Consider the following 19,880-nt stretch of genomic DNA (forward strand, 5'->3'; position numbering starts at 1 on the left):
AGCGGAATGAGTAGTAGCTGGGATGGGGCTAGGATGGATGAACCAGCTTAAGCAGAACTTTTATGCTTTTTTGGAGAGAGATCCAAAAAGAGAGTTAAACTTTGGAGAGTTGACTTGCTATGTGAATTGTGAAACAGTGAAAGACGGTTGAAGGCAAACCATGGAAACAGGGCTATATGAAAGGCAGACTTTCTTTGAGTGGTCTGAGAAGAGTGTGAAAGGAAAGAGGTAAGTGGATATAAAGTTTGTGGCCTGGTCACCCTTCACTTTGATTGACCCCTCTTCCGTTGGTCTACTAAATTGACATAGACCTCTCCCTCCGGAAAAGTAAATCCACTCTGCCTAATGGTCGAGCTATTGACATCTCTGCCCCTGAACAGGAAAAGAAGAAGGGCGCTCTCCCAATATTGAGCTCCCAGCTCTCCCTCTCTATTTTCAAAAGTGTATAGAAATGGTAGGCACTGGGAGTGAGTGAACTAGCCGGGGAGAAAGGGGCAACTACCTCTCTATAGAAGGGAAAGGAAAGGTTTATCCGTTCATAATGATGGTAGAGTCCCTCCAGCCGTTCGAGTGAAGAAAAGCTATGCCTGCTATGAACCTGTTATGAAGCTAGGCCTGCTATGAGTTCAAGGAGCTTCTTTCTGTCCATTCAAACTACCCAGGTAACGACAGCTTCCGCCTTGTTTTTCTCACTCCTTCGAGAAAAGTAGTACTAGATTTTCCCTTTTTACTGGAAGCCAAGAGAAGTGCCAATGAAGTTGCCGATGAGTATAGTATCAAAGCATTGCCTGGCTGGGTGATCGCCCACCTTATTCTAACTTAACAAGGCGGGCGCCTTGGGACGCCCATAGTTCGAAATTTCGTCTCGTCTTGCCATTTCGGACTGGTCGAAATTTCGGCGAAATATGGTATTTTTTCTGCCATATTTCGGCACTCCATCTCGGTTGGTTTTTGGCCATATTAAGGCCTGATACTTCATGTACACCCTTATTTAAGCTAAATAAACACATATAAAACTTCATATTGCAAAAAAATGAACTCAAAGTGGGGTTTTGGGTTTGCACCCTTGATTGACAGTATACGGTCGGACCTTGATGTTTAAATAGTTAAATACACATTGTTTGAGTAATATACCGACAAAATTTCACGAAATACACCGCAATTTGAACATTTTTCATTTTGGAAGCCCATCTCGTCTAGGTAGTGTCGAGATTTCCAAAAAATGCCAATATATCGGCGATATATCGTGAAATTTTGAACCATGGGGACGCCTAGGTCCCTAGGCAGTCGATTTTTTTTACTTATGTTTTTTTCCTTCTAAATAATGTTGTTTCTAACATAATATTGTTGATGTAATGCTGTAATGATGTTGCTAGATATAATGGCAAATTAGTGTAGAGATTCAATTTGTATTGTTGTTGTAATTCTGTAAGCATAATTATAATTTTGCTATACTAGATAAATGGATACATAAAAATAATACTAGGGCGGGTACCTTGTCGCCTAAGCGCTTAGGCGGCCCTCCAACACCTTGGGTCGCCTAAGCACCTTGAAAACTATGCCGATGAGTTTGCCAAGCAAGGTAGCTTAGTCTTTGTTTTGGGGACAATATTCCTCTGTAAGAAGCAATGTTTTATGGTTATGGGAGCACAGTTCTGGCTTTGGCCTTTTACAAGAAGGACAGATAGAACGGTGTGTAAGGACTGTAAGGTTATCCCTGGGGAGAGCTTAACCACCCAACATAGACTGGTGGTCCTGGATATGTACCTGAGTGCACAAAATAGTAGGAGGAAGGGACCTATGTACCCTAAGATAAGATGGTGGAAATTAAAGGGGGAGTTTCTAAGGACTTTTACTAATATTATGGTCAAACAAGGAAAGTGGAACTTTGAGGGAGACACCAATGCAATGTGGAATGAGATGATGACCTATATTAAGAGGATGGCCAAAGATGTGCTAGAGGAAGCAAAGGATAGTCGTCAAACCCCTAGGGAGACTTGGTGGTGGAATGATGAGGTCCAAGCAGCCATTAAGACCAAGAAAAAGTGTTTTAAGACTTGGCAAAGGGCTAAAGAAACAGAAGATAAAAAAAGATATAATGATGCAAGAAACGAAGCTAGGAAGATTGTGGTGTTGGCTAGGGCGAAGAAATATGAGGATCTCTATACAAACCTAAATACTAAAGGAGAAAAAGCTATTTATAAGAGCTAAGATGAGAGAGAGGAAGAGTAAAGATTTTTATCAGGTGAGGTGCATCAAGAGTGCTGATGGAAGAGTGTTGGCGAGAGATGAGGACATTGTGAAGAGATGGGATGAGTATATTTTTGACCTACTAAATGGAGATAGGTCGAGTAGAAATGACCCAGACTATTGCATTTTTCAGCATGACGACGCCACACGTCATAGATACGTAAGAAAGACTAGTGTGACTGAAATTAAAGAAGCCTTAAGAAAGATGAAATCAGGCAAGACCCCAGGCCCATACGAGATTCCAATAGAAGTGTGGAAAACCCTTGGAGGATGTGGCGTTTATTGGTTAACCAATCTGTTTAACAGGATTTTGAATACAAGGAAGATGCCAGATGAGTGGCGGAGAAGCATTGTAGTCCCGATCTACAAAAACAAAGGTGATATCCAAAGATGTAGTAACTATAGAAGCATTAAGCATATGAGCCACACTATGAAACTTTGGGAGAAGGTTATTGAAGCTCGTTTGAGAAGAGAGAGCCATATCTCGGTGAACCAATTTAGCTTCATGCCAGTTAGATCCATGACTGAAGCTATCTACTTATTGAGGAGGCTCATGAAAAGATATAGAGATAGCAAGAAGGACCTCCATATGGTCTTATTGACCTGGAAAAATCCTATAACCGAGTCCCTAGAGACTTAATCCGCTAGGTTTTAGTAAGGAGGGGTATCGAGTAAATATGTGGATATAATAAAGGATATGTATGCGGACGTTGTGACTAGTGTGAGATCCGTGGGAGGTTAGGGCAAGGAATTCCCAATTACGATTGGGCTCCATCAGGGATCAGCCTTAAGCCCTTATCTTTCTGTGCTTAGCATGGACGACCTGACCTAGAGCATTCAAGATGAAGTCCCGTGGTGTATGCTCTTTGCCGATGTTATCGTTTTGGTGGATGAGACAAAAGCAGGGATTAACGCTAAGTTAGAGCGATGGAGATCAACCCTGGAAACAAGAGGTTTTAAGATTAGTAGAACGAAGACGGAGTATTCGATGTGTAATTTTAGTCACACTATTATGGATACTGACATGGTGCGAATTGAGGAAAGAGAGATCACAAAGTGACTATTTTAGATATTTGGGGTTAATCATAAATAAGGAAGGTGACATAGAAGATGATGTCTCACAGAGAATTAAAGTGGGATGGTAGAAGTGGAGAGGTGCGTCCGGAGTGCTATGTGATCGAAGTATTCCTTTAAAGCTTTAAGGGAAAGTTCTATAGGGCCATTGTTTGCCTGACTATGATGTATGGGGCAGAATTTTGGGCAGTTAAGAAGTGTCATATTGAGAAACTTTGTGTGGCAGAGATGAGGATGTTAAGATGGATGTGTGGAAAAACAAGGATAAAGTAAGGAATGATCGTATCAGGGCTGACTTGGGAGTTGCTCCGATCAATGACAAGCTCCGAGAGAGTCGTCTTAGGTGGTTTAGTCATGTTAAATGGAGGCCTAGGGACACCCCAGTAAGGAGGAGTGATATGATCCCGATTGAAGGAGCTAAAAGAGTTAGGGGTAGGCCTAAAATGTGACCATAGGTGAAGTGGTGAGGAAGGACATGCATAGCCTACGTCTTGTACCAAGTATGACTTCGGATAAGGCCTATAGGAGGCCAAGGATCCATGTAGCAGACCCCATTTAGCTGAGATTCTCCTGTCGTGCTGGGTTCGGCTTCTTCCCTCTTACTATCTTTCATCTTTCATTTGACATTTTCCATTTTCCTTTTCTCTTCTCTTTGCCCATCCTTTTTTTTTTAAAAACTCAGTTTTCCTTTGTTGTGTTTGGATCCATGTAGCCGACCCCTTTAAGTTGGGATAAGGCTGAGTTGTTGTTGTTGTTGCTAAGATGTATCTTTATATTCTCCTTTTAAATAAATCCTGATGCTTATGAGCTTATCAAGAAGTAAAAGAGAAAGAGAAGCATAATTGGACAGGAGGGAAAAGTCTCTGATTAGTTTGTAAAGGAAACATGTTTACTGCAAACGACAACAAAATAAGTTATAAAACAAGTGAAAACTCAAGGCTAATAGAACGAAGTGTGTTGCCTGCTAATGATGTGCTGAAGGTTCTTATCTATATCAGCATCGAAGGGATTACTTAGTATTATAATAGCTCAAGGATGATTCACCACTCCATCAGGGCCAGGGACCAAGTCAAGGATAATTTCTGGTGATACAAAATCCAGTCTTTGATAGTTTAAGGAGAAATATTGCCATTTTATCATTTTGGTGGATTTGATGGGACTGCGGTTTCTCTGCAGTGTCATCCTCCCACTTCTATGGAGATTTATTAAGAAATGAAGCTCTATGTTTGAGGGAAGATTGGTTATAGAGAGAATAGCAACTTTGCCCTCATTTTTGGTCATTATGAGCACTTTCTCATTAAAGTAGTGGAGAAATAAGTAGAATCAGTTTTTCTGTTAGAAATAGAAATAACTCTCAAACTATTTCCCAATTTCCTAGAATATAGCTTTGAAAAACATACCATGCGGCCATTTCTGGGACCAGAAACAAAAATTGTCCAGAAATAGAGAGATAGCAATCAAAGCACAGAGAGCCTTAATGAGTCCTTATTTTTCTGTAACATTTTGTTCACCTTTTGCAGGTTCCACTTGAATTTAAGGAAGTTCTTGATGACACTGTTGTAGCTGCTCTCTCTCATTCTGTACTACTTGTAAGCTTTTGATTTTAACTAATTGATTTTTTATTCATCCAAAACAAAGTTCTTCTGTAATTTAAATATTCATATTTTTAGTACTAACATAGAAAATGTGGTTGGAACTCTGGAACTGGTCGATGCTTGGTTTTTGCATTATTAGATCCAAGTCCAAGTAGACTAGAGTAATGGACATAGTTTTTTACTCTGGTTACTGTATACTTTCTGTGCATAGGTGATCTCCTTCTACGCTGTTATGCTCTTCCAGTTTGTTTTATTTTAAGTTCTCCTTGATGATCACATGTTTCACCAAATGTCACCATTTTCAACCCTGGTGAAGCCAATTTCTGGCCAAATTCCACCAATTTCGATTGAAATTTCAAACCTTGCTAGCATAGAAAAAGTATATTTCTTATCCATTATTCTCCTATTAAAAAAACTGAACAAAAAAATTAGTAGCGTTCTAATGCAAGTCACTGATTTACTTTTCTACTTTTTCAAGCTTGTGATTCTTAATTTGAAACAAGATGATGTCATGTTTTGTGAACCATTACTTAATCTTATGGCTGTGAGAGTTCAGTGTAAACACACAAAATCAGAGATGCGGTTATTGTGCTTTAACCGGTGAATGACCTGCTTAGTGCTAAATGTTTTGCTATAATTAGCCATTAGTGTTGATTTTGTTTTTTGGGTAAATAGCCATTAGTGTTGGTTGTTTGCATGTTCTGTTTAAGTTTTCCATATCTGGTTGTAAACCCTTGTTTTGATTTTTATGGATTGTTGTTCCATGGAGGGAAAGCCTTTCCCTAATCTTTTGTTGTGAAATCAGGAAGTACCTGCAATTTGATGTGATGCCCTCAGAATATGCTTGATTAATAGCTTATTGTAGCTCTTTACCCAAAACAAAAAATTAGAGAGAGAGAGTATTATAAGTCAATTCTATTTGTGTCTAGACTAACTTGATTTTAGCTTTACTCCCTCCCCCCCCCCCCCTATTTTTTTTAAATTTGGTGAGATATTTTCTAGTAGCAGTATGTTAACAGAAAATGTGTAACTAGGTGCGCATAGAGGCCGCTTTGACACTGCGTGCATTGGCAGAGGTTGATCCCACTTGTGTTGGCGGTTTGGTTTCTTATGCGGTGACCACATTAAATGCTTTGAGGGAAAGTGTTGCATTTGAAAAGGTAGGCAAGACTGATGCATGTAAAATCTTTTTGATAGCAAAATTTCAAGTTAAAATTAACTCTTATACGTAAACCTCTTTATGTTCAAGATGCTGATAAGATTTATGCATGTGGTATTCTTTTGTCTCTGAATCATAATGTCAGTTTCTTTTGCAAGTCGGGGAAGAAATTACTCTGCTCATGAATGGATTCATAGTTGTCAAGGCATAGCCTAGGTGCTGCCTTGGTGTCCAAGCGCCTTCTTGTGTTCAAGGCGACAACATGCCTTGTTTGATGCAAGAAAGGCGACCATCTTGGACGCCTAGATGTTGCCTATGGCCTTTTGACAGCACGTCTTATATTATATTAGTTTTTTGACACTTCACGAGTTTACGTTGATTTATGTTTATTGCTTTGTTTTTTGATTAATATGCTTGCATTATATCCTATGCTTTGTTTGTTTTATGTTGGTTTTCTCATATTAGGTCATTACTAGTATAATTATATCATTTTGCATTGATATGGCTTCTATGCTGCATAGAAGCATAATTATATAAATTATCATTGTTATGTTAGATATACTGCATGCCTAGTCACTTTGACAACTATGGATGGATTTCTTCAAAGTTGCCATTTTACCGAGGCGATTGTATGAAATATTTTTAGAATGATATTATGGAGGGAATGTGGAAATGAACAGTGCATGGAAATGAAATGTCCCCCCCTCCCCAGTGGTAAGTAACAATTTGTTGATACCAAGTAATAGTGGTACAGCAAGTAGTACAGCAACATTAGGCCCTCATAATAAACAGTAACAACTGTACAATTGTACAATCATTTTAATGCTGTATGATTCCCATAACAGTCTTGAACAGACTACACCTTACTTGGCCGATTCAATATCTTACCTCATTTGCACTTCTTGGCTTCCATTGAAACTGAAATGTAAATGCAAAATCATGTATCATATCCATAATTCCATATGGGGCTAATGAGAGGAATATAGCACCAAGGTTCTTCAGTCAGGTTGTCTATCCATCTTAAAACATGGGCTTTATTACTTTCTCTGAACAGGGAACTGGAAGTATGAAACTGTTGTACACCTTTTTTTTGGGTGCATAAAGAATTCATTACCAAAGAGGATAAGATACAAGGGGCCTGAAAGAGGGGAAAAGAAAAAGTTACAAGAGAACCAAAAACAAACAAAGCACCACCCAACCATCAAGGGGGAGGGACAGAGGGCTGCAGTAATGATAAGGATGAACCCCAAGAGACAACAATAAGCCTGTTCCTGGGGAGTCGATAACATTATGGGTGGATAACAGGGAGATCTTAGAGCTAACATCAAATGAGATGGACTTCCAAATCTTATCGAAGGATCGGGAGTTGGAGGACTATCTGTGGAGATTGCGCTCCATCCAAATATGGTTGATAGCAGCAAAAAAGGCAAGCTTGCCAATGACATCACATATAGAATTCCCAGCACAAGTCATATCTACTAAAATCCATTCTCTCTCAAGAGAGAGAATTCTTCTATTACTTGGCCGGCCTTTGCCTAAGACTCTTTTCCAAACTGCAGAGGAGAAGAGACAGGCGAAGAAAAGATGGTCAACATCTTCTACAATATTCCAACATAAACAGCAAGAAGGGGAGACGAGAATCTGGCGATGAAGGAGAAAGGATTGCTTTGGGAGGCAGTTGGATAGGGCCCTCCAGACAGTGAAACTGTGGCGGGCAATGCGACCTTTAAACCATACAAGCTATAACGAAATCTCAAGCAGAGAAGCCGAAGAGACCATTAGATGGAACCCAACAACCATATCACCCATACCACAAGGCTTGGGAGGAGGGGAGATAAGGGATACCAGATGATAGATAATGCAGGCGAGGAGAGAACTGGAGGAGCCCAATCACCTTGAATGATAATGGAAACAACTGATGACTGCTTACACATACTTGAAGAATAGACAACTCTTGTACCCACAACAAAAAAAAAGAACACCCATAAGATGTCAATTATCAAGCCAGAGAGAGGTAGACACACCATCATCGATCTTGGAGGAGGTGGCCCCAAGAGCAATAGACCTGAGCTTCAAAATCTTGCGCCAAACCCAAGAAGCATCAGAGGAAGGAGAAACTATCCAGAGAGAATCCTTTTGAAGCAGACCAGAGTAAACCCAATCAACCTAAATACTCTCCACCCTCATCCAGCAGCCCAACTAGTCGGGTGAAGGAATCTGGATGATTCATCTCCTTTCCAAAGAAAGCACAAAATAGAGACTCCGTTGCCTTGATAGTAGCTTGAGTCAACCTAAAAACTCTTGACCAATATATGTAGGAGGATTGAAGAACTGATCTGATCAATTCTAAACGTGCCGCATTGGAGAGGAGCTTGCCCTTCCAAAGATGAAGCCTTTATTAGATTTAACCTAGGAGTGTAATGATGAGCAGTCAACCTAGTTGGGATCAAAGGCAGCCCCAAATACTTGACCGGAAGACAACCTAGGGATAAGCCTGTCATCTCAAGGAAAGTAGCCTTATCTACATCAGAGACCCCTCCTAAGAATAGATGAGATTTAAGGAGATTGATCCAAAGACCCAACAATCCCTCAAACAAGTGCAATGGACACAATAGAGACATAATCTACTTTTGAGAAAATCATGAGGTCATCAGCAAAGAAAAGATGGGATAACATGAGAGCCTTACATTTCGGGATGGGGGAAATGAGTTACTGGTCTGATGTAGTCCTAGATTGGTAGATAATCCAACTAGGAGCCAGTAACCAGGATTTGCTATGAATTGGTAAATCGGGTAGGCCAAAATTGGGATTTTGGTCAAATTAGGGTTACTGTTTAGTAGAGGGGAAATTTTTAACTTTTATGCACGCTTGACGACTTTTTAGGGTGCGCAGGTTAAGGTTTCTTTCGTGGGACTAGGTTTTGGCGATGCCTCCTCCTTCTCGGGAGGATCGCCCTCCTGATCTAAGCCTTGGGAAGGCTGTGCCTAGTGCTCTTCCATTTTCCTTTGCTTCTGCTGTTACTTGTTCTCTGGTTTTGCCGCCTGTGGAGGTGGAGGTTAAAAGGCCATCGACTTATTTTGGAGAGCCTGCTGTGTTTTTTCTCCAAGGAGGAGGTGGAAAGGTCCGAGCGTCCTTTTTCTTCTGCATTGATTGCCAAGTGCAGCTATGACAGGCCATCGTTATTCTCGATCAAGGAGTTTTTGCTCAAGTCTTTTTTCCTACAAGGGGATGTTGTTGTTTCTTCCTTGGACCCTAGACACGTCCTTCTACGGTTTGCTTTGCAGGCTGATTTTGTTAAGGTTTGGGTGAAAGAGCAGTGTCATGTTCAGGGTTTCCTATTGCGCTTCATGAAGTGGACTTCAGATTTCGTCCCAGGGTGGGAGTTACCCTTTGTGCCTATTTGGGTCTCCTTCCCAGGGTTACCGGTTAACTTTTATCTGGGGAATTTCTTGGTGTCTATTGCTGGGGCGATTGGTAGGGTTCTGAAAATTGATGGTGCAATCGTGAACTATACTCGCACTGTAGTGGCTCGTGTGTGCATCGAAGTTGACTTGCAGGCTGAGCTGCCTTAGAAGATTTGGGTTGAGTGTGGTGTAGAAGGTTTCCATTAGAAGCTTACTTATGAAAGGCTGCCTTTTTATTGTGATAGCTGCTCGAAACTTGGGCATTCTAAGGTCAACTACTAGAAATTTTTGAAGGGAAAGGGCAGTTCTGTTTCGGCGAAGGTAGGTGAGCAAGGGGTTGCAGAGGTGGCTGCTTTTGCATCGACTGAGATTGCAGAGGTGGGTGCTGTAGGTAGGGACTCGTTTGGCGTCTTTATCCCAAGAGGTGAGGGGTCTTTGCGAGGAGGTGCAGCGATGGTTCGTGATGTCGCTGGACAGGGAGTTGCTTCTGCAGATCGCGGTGTGATTGGGAGAGGAGGTTGTTGGAGACCTGTTGCTCAGAGGGCTCCTGGACTTAGCAAGCCTTTGGGTAATGCTGCTTTGGTGTTTTGCGGTGACGATGTCGGGGGTTTGGCCGTTGGTGCTCTAGGGGATGCTGCTGGTTCTGTCGGCGGTCCGTTTCCTGTTGTGTGTGTTGAGTTTGCTGGTACGGTGGCATGCAAGGCGGTGAAGGAGGGTACGCTGATTGGCGGTGTTGGTGGTGTGGTGGTTCCTCAGGTTTGCACGTGTCACGTGAAGCTGGCATGGTGAGTAAAGGTGGTTTGGAGTTGTCGACTGTGGTAACGCCATCGCAGGTGCGCCTGGAGGCGATTACTGAGACGGATGTCGAAGGTGATGTTGATGGTGCTTTGGTAGTGGCGTGTTCCCACTCTGCGGAGGGTTCCTCAACACCATTTCTTGGGGACTTGTCAGGGGATCTATGTGTTAGAGATGAATCGCAAGTGCTTAGGAGGATTGATGTCCCCATGAGCTGTGATGAGTTGTTGGCAAATTTCAAAGCATTTAATGCCACTCTCGGGGATAGGCTACGCAGAATCTTTGAGAGGGTGGGAGAAAGAGGTAGAAGGGTGGAGCCTCCAAGGGTGAAAAGAAAATCTCCTCGATCCACTTTTGTCAATGTTGCCCAGGTATATAAGAGGAAAAAATTAAAGCGTAGTCGGCAGGTGAAGGGGGGGTTACAAAGGCACATTACGAGGTCTATGGGGCCAGTGGATTCTTCCCTACCTGTGCCCAAGTGAATTGTTTATTTTGGAATGCATGGGGTGTGGGGAACAAGCTTGCTTCCAGGTGGTTGAAAGCGATGGTTAAATTACATAGAATTGATATTGTAGCTATTGCGGAGCCAAAAGCGCAGCTCTCTAAGGCGTTAATTGTGATGAGAAGGATTGGGATGGATTTGGTGTATATTGCAGAGAGGCTTTGGGATTTTTGGAAGAGTTCGATGGTTGTTAATGTGGTGGAGGAGAATTGCCAATTTGTTATGTTCGAATGCTAGGCAGTCAATGGCTTCCATGTTACCCTTGTCCATGGCCTTTGTACGGCAATTGAGTGGAAGGAGATGTGGGAGGCTCTTGATCGTTTCTCTCGGTCTACCGATCTTCCCTGGTTGTTGGGTGGTGACTTTAATGCGATTTTGGCTCCCTTGGAAAAATTGGTGGTAGGCCGGCTTGTACCTTGTCTCTGGACAACTTTGGTAATTTTGTGAGTCGTGCTGGTCTCTTGGACACGGCTATGTTGGAAATTTTTACACCTAGTCTAATAACCAAAGTGGTGCAGCGAGGGTTCTGGCTAGATTGGATTGGTTTCGGGTGAATCCAGCCTGGTTAACTTTATTCCCCAGGTGTGAAGTGACCCATCTCAGCAGAACCTGTTCTGATCATGCTCCTTTATGGCTCTGTGTTTCAGATCCAAGTGCTCGGTCCTTTTCTTCGTTTAAGTTCCAGCAAATATGGTTAATGCATCCAGGTTTTCAGGAGTTCATAAAGAACTAGTGGGAATTGCTTGTTGTCGGGTCACCTCTCTCTGTGTTGTTCTCGAAGCTTAAACGTTTGCATGGTGCTCTGCATACGTGGAACAGGTAGGTTTTTGGCAATATCCATCAGAATGTTAAGGATGTAAAGGACGAGGTTAGCAGCGCGGAGGTGGCTTATGACCTTCTTGCTAGTTCTTCCTTGGGGGCCATAGATGATGCCAAAAAGAGATTGGAGGGGGTTTTGCTACAGGAGGAAATTTTCTGGAGGCAAAAGTCCAGGGTAACATGGTTAAAGGAGGGGGACAGAAACACTAAAATTTTCCAATCTATGGTTAGTGTCAGAAGAAGGATAGGTGGAATTCTGGAAATTAAAGTGGTGGGTGGCACCTGGGTTTCTGACCGTGAGGGAGTGCAAGCAGAGGTGGTGAGTCACTTCTTGGACATTTTTGCCACTCAGGGGTGTTTTGATTGATGAAGACCTGTTGTCCTGCATTCCCAAGGTGGTGTCGGAGGAGGACAATATCGCCTTGTTGGTTCCACCATCTTTGGAGGAAGTGAGAGGGGCAGCTTTTTCCTTTTCGAGTGATAGTACTCTGGATCTTGATGGTTTCTCTGGGCATTTCTTTGCTGCTTGTTGGGAGGTTGTTGGTGGTGATGTCTGGGCAGCGGTTAAGAATTTTCTTGAGGGAGGCAGTCTTCCAAGAAGTTTCACCTTTGCCAATTTGGTGCTTATTCCAAAAAAGAACTATCCTGAGGTAATGTCTGATTTTCGGCCTAATAGCCTCTGTAACTTTTCCTACAAAATTATTGCCAAATTTTTTGTCTCTAGGTTGGCTGTTTTTCTCCCTTCCTTGATAGCGGAAGAGCAGGGAGCTTTCGTCAAGGGTAGGTGTATCCATGATAATATCTCTATTGTCTAAGAGGTTGGCCAGGATTTAAATAGGTTGGCTCGGGGGGGGGGGGGGCAATGTGATTCTCAAGTTGGATATGGCAAAGGCTTATGATCGCCGGGAGTGGAAGTTCCTCTATTTGGTGCTCTCAAGGTTTGGCGTTGCTGATGCTTGGATTGGTTTAATCAGAAAGACTCTGGAGAATTGTTGGTTTTCTATTGTTCTGGGAGGCTCTGCATCGGGTTACTTCAAGCCTACCAGGGGTTTGAGACAAGGTGATCCCTTATCGCCTGCCCTTTTCATTTTGGCGGAAGAGGTGCTTAGCAGGGGACTTAAAAATCTATTTGCAGAGGGGCGGGCCTCTTATTACTTGCTTCCAAGAGGGTGTCCTGGAATCTCCCATTGTTTGTTTGCTGATGACACCATTATATTTACCAGAGGCTTGAAGTGCTCGCTGAAACAAATCTTGGGCTTTATAAGCAAGTATGAAGGTTTTTCGGGACACATGGTGAATAGGTAGAAGAGTTGTTTCATGTTGGGGAAAAATTCTTCAGTGGCTAGGGCTCGAATGGTGGGGACCGTCATAGGGTTTACGAGAAAGGAGCTGCCTAGAACTTATTTGGGTGCCCCTCTCTATGCAGGTAGGTTTAAAGTGTGTTTCTTTGATGATCTGATTGGAAGGATAAGAAACAAGGTTGTTGGCTGGAAAGGAAAGCTCTTATCTGCTGGTGGGCGTGTGATTGCTAAAACTCGTCCTTGCCTCTTTTCCAATCCATGTTCTTGCAACTTTGGAGCCACCTAAAGCTGTCTTTAGGAGGATCTATGGCATCTTTGCAGATTTTCTCTGGGGGAGCTCGGAGTGGGGAAAGTGAAGGCACTGGGTCAGTTGGCAGAAGGTTTGTAGGCCGTATAAAGAAGGGGGGGTTGGGGTTTAGACTGATGGAGGATTTTGGCCTGTCTCTAAGGCTCAAAGGTTTATGGAGAATGCTTGCTGATCACTCGCTTTGGAGTGCTTTTTTCAGGGCCAAAGTCTCTAAAGGTAAACGTATAGCTTTGGCAGGGTCGGGTGGGCTTGAATCGAAATCTTGGAGAAGTGCTTTGGGTTTTAAAGATTTCATGTTGGATAAGTCATGGTGGTTAATTGGTGTTGCAAATGTCCTTTTCTGGCTCGACAACTGGGTGGGAGTTGGTCCTTTGCTAGATTATGTGGACAACGCCCTACAGGTTGATACCGATTTGCATGCTAAGGATGCAGTAAATGAGGATGGCACTTGAAAGAATGACTTGTTGAGCCGGATTGACTCGACTGGGGTGAGGCAAAGCATCCTTCAAGGAAATTTTACTTTCTCAGATAAGGATGATGTGTTGGTTTGGACTATCACTAGCAATGGTGTTTTCACAGCAAAATCGGCTTGCAATGAAGTGCGGGGCAGGTCGCCTGAGGTTACCTACGCTAGCTGGATCTGGAACCAATCTTTGCCTACGAAGATAGGATTTTTTACTTGGCAGCTCCTTAATGGGAAAATCCCCACAAATGAGTCTTTAATGTCTGTAGGCATTCCTCTAGCTTCGAAATGCAACTGTTGCGGGAGGCCTAAGAGGGAAACCACTGACCAATGCCTGATCACTGGAGTACTGCGGCGAAGGTTTGGAGGTTCTTAGCGTGTGTCTTTGATATTGATTTGCTGCCTTCACAGGACGTCAGAGGTCGTATTTCTCTTTGGCATGGGTCGGCAAGCTGTGGCAGTCTATGTGCCTTTGTTACAGGGCTTGTACCTTCCTTTATTGTTTGGGAGTTATGGAAGGAAAGGAACAACAGAAGACATGGGGAAAGCAGGAGCGCTTCTTGTGCTATTATTGAATGCGTTAAGCGCTGGGTGAGAAGCGTTACGTACCCGTCCAAGATCGGGCGTTCATCTTCCCCTCAAGATGGTTTAATTCTGCATGTTTTGGGTCTTTCAACACTTCCTGCCCGGCTGAAAAGTCCTCTTCCTGTTTATTGGTGCTTACCTTTTATCTCGGTGAAGCTTAATGTGGATGGTGCCTTTAGAGGCAATCCTGGTGTTGGAGGGGGGTGGAGGGGTAGTCAGGGATAAGGAAGGTGTTGTGTTGGCTGGCTTTTCTCACTTCTATGGCGATTGCACTAACTCTTTGGCCGAGATGAGAGCTTTGAGAGATGACTTGATGTTGTACCATGATTTGGGTTTTTCTGATGTTGTGGTAAATTCTGACTCTGCTTACACTGTTAGAATGATTAGTCATAAGAAGTGTAATCTTTGGAGGGGTTGGTATTGTTTCCAGGAGGTCATGACCTTAGTTTGTGCTACTCGGGCGCTGGTCACCTTTGCTTATAGAGAGAGTAACAGGGCGGCTGATTGGATGGCCAACCTGGCCTGTGATACGGGTTCCTCCATCAGTTACCACGTTGGCAGCCGGCTGCCAGGTGATCTGCAGCATATTCTTAGAGAGGACAGGGCTGGTTTGCCAGTTCTAAGGAAATAAGTTTTATAAGTTTGTATGGGTCAGGTCTAGAGTTGAGTTGACAGCAACTGCTCCTTTGTGTTGGGGTAAGGTGGTACATACCCCCCTTGTATTCTTTATTCATTGATTGATTTTAATAAAATTCTAGGGGCTGGCCTGGGTCCCAGGTAATATTTGGGGAAAAAAAAGGTTAGGGTTTAGTGAAGCCTAGGGTTTGATGGTAGGGTTAGGCTAAGTTGATGTAGGGGAGTCTATTAGTGAAGGTTATGTTAAATTTTAATGGGGGAAAGAGTGCTGGAATTGAATTGCAGCAATTTAGGGTTAGGTTTCTGGGTTTCTGGAAAGAGAATAATGATGAAATCTAAGGTTTAGGGTTGACTGTTGGGGCTATAACCTAGATCAAGTTTCCCATAACGTGTGAGGGAGATTCGGTCTAAGTTTGGTTGGTTTTGATGGTCTGATGTGAAGTTATGGTGAAATCACAGAATTAGAAAGTAGAAGAATGAAAATAGAATTTTAGAGTTTCAGACAAACCAGTAACCAATTGAATATCAGATCTGGAATGAGAAGGAAGGTTTAAAATCTCGTTTCGTTTCGGTGTTTCGGTCTGACCGAAAATTTCGAGATACCGAATCGAAATTTCGTCAAAATATGGTATTTTTTCTGTGGGTGTAAAATGCCAAAATGACCAAGATTTCCGAAACGAGATGACCGAAATTTTCAAAATATTGCATTTTTCCAATTTGATGTGCATTTCGTTTCGACTCGACCGAGATACTCGAAATTCTTGAAATCTCAACCGAGACGAAACGAGTTTTTGTACTATGATGAGAAGAGAAGATAATGCTTGCACGCTGTGCTCCAAACCCAGATTTAATATCTTGAAATAGAATTCAGAAGTTGCAGCAACAGTACTTTGAAGAAAAGGCAGATCGAGCTTCAATGGAGAAAACCCAAATTCCCAACAGAACTGTGATCTGAGAATCCTTCAAACCGTGATCAAGTAACCCTCATTTATGGCATAAACTTGCTATCAGATCTGTTGTTGATATTCTTAAACCAGCAGAGAATTAATAAGAAGCAGTCCACTAAAGTAGACTGAACAGTACCCGTGAACAGTATTTTGAAGAAGAAAGAGAAGAAGAGTGGAGAAGAGATGGAATTGGAAAAGGGGGATAGGGGGATGGCTCTCTCAACCTCTCATCCTCTCACTAAGATTTCAATTAGACAAAACAAATTTTTATTCATTCAATCGTGGGGGCTCTCAAGAGCATTTACATATTTATGGCCTAATGGCTGAATAGAAAAAGAGACTTAAACTAGGACTCAAAATAGAAACTAGGAAAATAGAAGTTAAACTCTAACTAGGAATCCTAACTAAGGATTCCAAAAAATAGAAATTAGGACTCTAACTAGGATTCCCAACAAAATAGAAACTAGGACTCAAAATAGAACTAGGACTCCTAATTATGATTCAAAGTTAAACTAGGAATCCAATTAGGATTACAACTTCAAACAAGACTAGTAATTAATCAAATAAAAGACTAAACAAACCCTACCTAATCCCACGATCTATGCTGGTGTAGGGGACAACCCTACACCTACCCTATACCTACAATACTGCTGGTGTAGGGAAGAATCTCTACACCTGTTGCTGGTTTTAGACAGCCGATTTACATCATGGTTGGTATTGGATTGGATACGTCTAGAGAGGACTTCAAGGGTGGAAAGGAAATTCCAGATCTGAAACTGAACCTTAGAATTCCTACTTCAGGCCGTCTTTAAACCTTAGGATGTACAACCTGGGTCGCCTTAGGGTGGGAAAGATCACCCTCAAATCTCAGTCCAACCTGTGAGATTTCGACTGAGTTCTGTTGGTTTCCTTCAGCCTAGTGATTATGGTGGTATCAGAAAAGGAACAATATAATCAACACAGGCAATAACTGAAGAGAATAAGATGAAGAAGAAGAATAGGAAAGGGAAGGAAACAAGTTAAGAGAGTTATTATTGCAAGGGAAAGAGGGGGGGATACAGTAGGAACTAATCTGTAACAGAGAATAGAAGATCAGAGGTGAGGAAACAGGCTTGCGCACCACAGCTCTTGGCAGCAATGGTATAAAAAAAACACTTCATTCCAGTTCTGAACTATGTTGATGGTCTGGGTTACATATACAACAGAAAGTGTCCTATTCAAACTCTAAAACTGAAATTGGAATTCAAAACTAGCTAGCCTATCTCATGCGACTCCAACAACAGGAATAAAATTATAAAAAGAAAAGGGAAAAAGAATGCTAACTGGTCGCGTGGTTCCTGAGCCAATCATAGGATCACGCTAAATTACTGTTCAGCCCCCAGTGAACTAAAAATCCCATTCAGTCAAATGCTCCTGCGCACTCTTATTGGCCCCTGCACTGATGCAGGTGTTACACGACCAGTCAGCATCTCTTGCCCAAAAGAAAATTACAATAATAACCCTCTAGTTAATCCATCATGTAACTGCATCAGTATAGGGTATTCAGAATTATGAAAGAGGAGCTTGCTAGTGTCATCCATTGTATTTCATGTACTGGATCTCGTTATATCTAATAAAATTGATTGTCCTTCGAAATTAATAAATGTAAGTTGCTTGTCTCATTGTGGTTTTAGTGGGTGGAGGATTTTTTTTGTTAAGATATTGAAGACCATGTTATATATTGTCTTTTAGGGTGGCAATTTCAAAGTTGAACTTGATTCATTGCATGGACAAGCCACAGTTTTGGCAGCTTTAGTATCTATTTCTCCAAAGCTACCTCTTGGTTATCCAGCAAGGTAAGGTCCAATTTTTTTCCTCCATTTTCATTTTTCCTTCTCATTTAGGGTGGCTGATATCTGAAAGAAATTCTTTGTTATTCATCATTTGATTATGTAAATTGTTTCATTCATGCATTTTCTTGAATTTTTTATTTGTGAGAGTCACCCACATTCTCAGTGAAGGGTAGACATAGTTCAAAATCTCGCCGAGATCTCGGAAACCTCGGTAAACGTGAGCTAGTCGAGACGAGATAGCAAACGAAACACAAAAATGTCAAATCTTGAAAATCTCGACCGATATTTCGAATATTTCGAGAAATCTCGGAGACATCTCGGTGAAATCTCGAATATTTCGAGAATCTCAACCTCCTTAGTACTCATAGAGTCATAGTATTGTATTGTTGGGACTTGGGAGTTAAGAATTGAGTGTTTTTTTCCCTTCAATTTGAACCTTTAAATATGTTTATTAAGCCTAAAACAAGCTTACCTTAAAGTTTCGGAGCCAACTATGGCCATATGCCCACCGAAACATAATTCCGAAACACAAAAAAAAAAATACACTGTCGAGATCTCGGAAAACTCGACCTGGTCGAGACCAAGTTTTAGAACCTTGAGGGTAGATAATCCTGTATCTGAAATGGGTGCATGTTGTGTAGGAACCAGTAGGATACAGGAATTGTTTTTTCTATTTTGCATTCGTTCTTCTCTATTTTATTTTATTGATAGTAGGAAATTAGAAGGTATGTTCTGTAAGCTAGGAAATTGACGGGAAGGGAAATAATGATGCGCAGTGCCATGGAAGTTGGCTTGCGCTGGATGTATGATCTCATAGGAACGCATTCATAGGGCTTAACTTCTGAATTCTGGATTTTCCTAGTTCGTTGCTGGAGACAGAAGGTCTACAGGGATGATGTTCATCCCTCAGCAATCGTCATTCACATAGTTGTCAAGGCACCGCCTAGGCGTGACGCCTTGGCGTCCAGGTGCCTTGGTCTCCTTGGTTACCTAGGCAGGCACCTAGTCGCCTTGGTCCAGGTACCCTCCAACGCCTTGGGTTGCCTAGACGTCATGACAACTATGGTCATACAGGCTCTAGAGTGCACCATCACATAGTTCTATATGCTGCAGTATCGATGCATTTTTTTGCAAAACCAGATAAAGGATTAAAGGTTAAGTACCCTAGCAAAGGCAAATCTCAGCCCAAAAGTCTTTCAAAAATCTTACCTTCGAATTATTCCCAACTTTAGATCTTAGCTGAATGATTTTTTTTCTGATACCCCAAATGGTATTCAATGAAGGGATAACTGGGTCAGCAGTTAGCAGAAGAGGGACGGAGGGAGACACAACTAAGAAAGGGTGGGAGGGTTTACATCCTTGGTAATTGTCTCTTCCCTTAGTTCTAATTCCTTGGTGATTGTTTGATGGGATTTGCAAAAGTAGCTGGCTGAGGTTTTCTTTGGGGAGTGGTGGGAATGTAGTTGATTTTGTCATGCCACAGACACTTGCTCTATCTGTTTAGAGGAGTGGCGGGTTCAGCTTAGGTTGTTGGTAGCCCGAGTAAATTTTAGTTAGTGTCAGGGCCTTGGTGGTTTGGTTTGTTAGATATTAGTGTGTGAGCTAAGAAGGCTCTCGGGATTAGCGCCTGAAGTTATATAGGGTAGTTTTACTGTTTTACCCCTAACCCTATATTTCTCATTTATATCTTATTCTTTATGAGATCAATTGAATACTCACGACTAAGTGAGCTCTTCCCCTCATCTCTCTTCTTCTTCTTCTCATTCTCTAACTTCACTTAGTGACATGGTGTCAGAGCTGATCCATTGAACTAGAGCACAGCTTGCGCAATACTCCTTTTCTTTTCTTCCCTCTTTGTCTCTTCTTTTTCTGTGATTTCTGGTTCTCTTAACCAGGGGTTGCGAACTTCAGCACAGGGGTGATTTCACCCTTTTTTTTTTGTTTATTCTTGGCTGCGGATTGAGTTTAGGCGATAATGATGTAAATCTGCTCCTATTCCAACACCAGAGCAGATTTCAAAGGGTTTTATGGTGGTTTTATGGAAGGTTTAATGGCGGCAGGTTACTGGAATGCTATTTCCTTGCTGTTTTTGAAGTTCGGCTGGAGATTTGCTTGATAGTTTGCTGTTCTATGTGCAGTGGTAACTACAGCAAGGTAATAGTGTACTTTTGTGGAAATATTGCTTGCTGGTTTTGAAGTATATGTGTAGTT

At 42.1% G+C, this 19,880-nt stretch overlaps 1 protein-coding gene across 1 annotated transcript in view; it reads left to right on the forward strand.

The window, feature by feature from the left end:
* The window catches only part of LOC122663979 (protein SWEETIE), a 157,589-nt gene that overhangs the window by 23,572 nt on the left and 114,137 nt on the right, over positions 1-19,880 (forward strand). The window contains exons 11-13 of the mRNA XM_043859648.1: positions 4,845-4,913; positions 5,954-6,079; positions 17,569-17,672. Of these exons, the coding sequence (XP_043715583.1) occupies positions 4,845-4,913; positions 5,954-6,079; positions 17,569-17,672 (299 nt within the window). The remainder of the gene's footprint in view (positions 1-4,844; positions 4,914-5,953; positions 6,080-17,568; positions 17,673-19,880) is intronic.

This window comes from Telopea speciosissima, chromosome 6, assembly GCF_018873765.1.
Source record: "Telopea speciosissima isolate NSW1024214 ecotype Mountain lineage chromosome 6, Tspe_v1, whole genome shotgun sequence".
Taxonomy (NCBI): domain Eukaryota; kingdom Viridiplantae; phylum Streptophyta; class Magnoliopsida; order Proteales; family Proteaceae; genus Telopea; species Telopea speciosissima.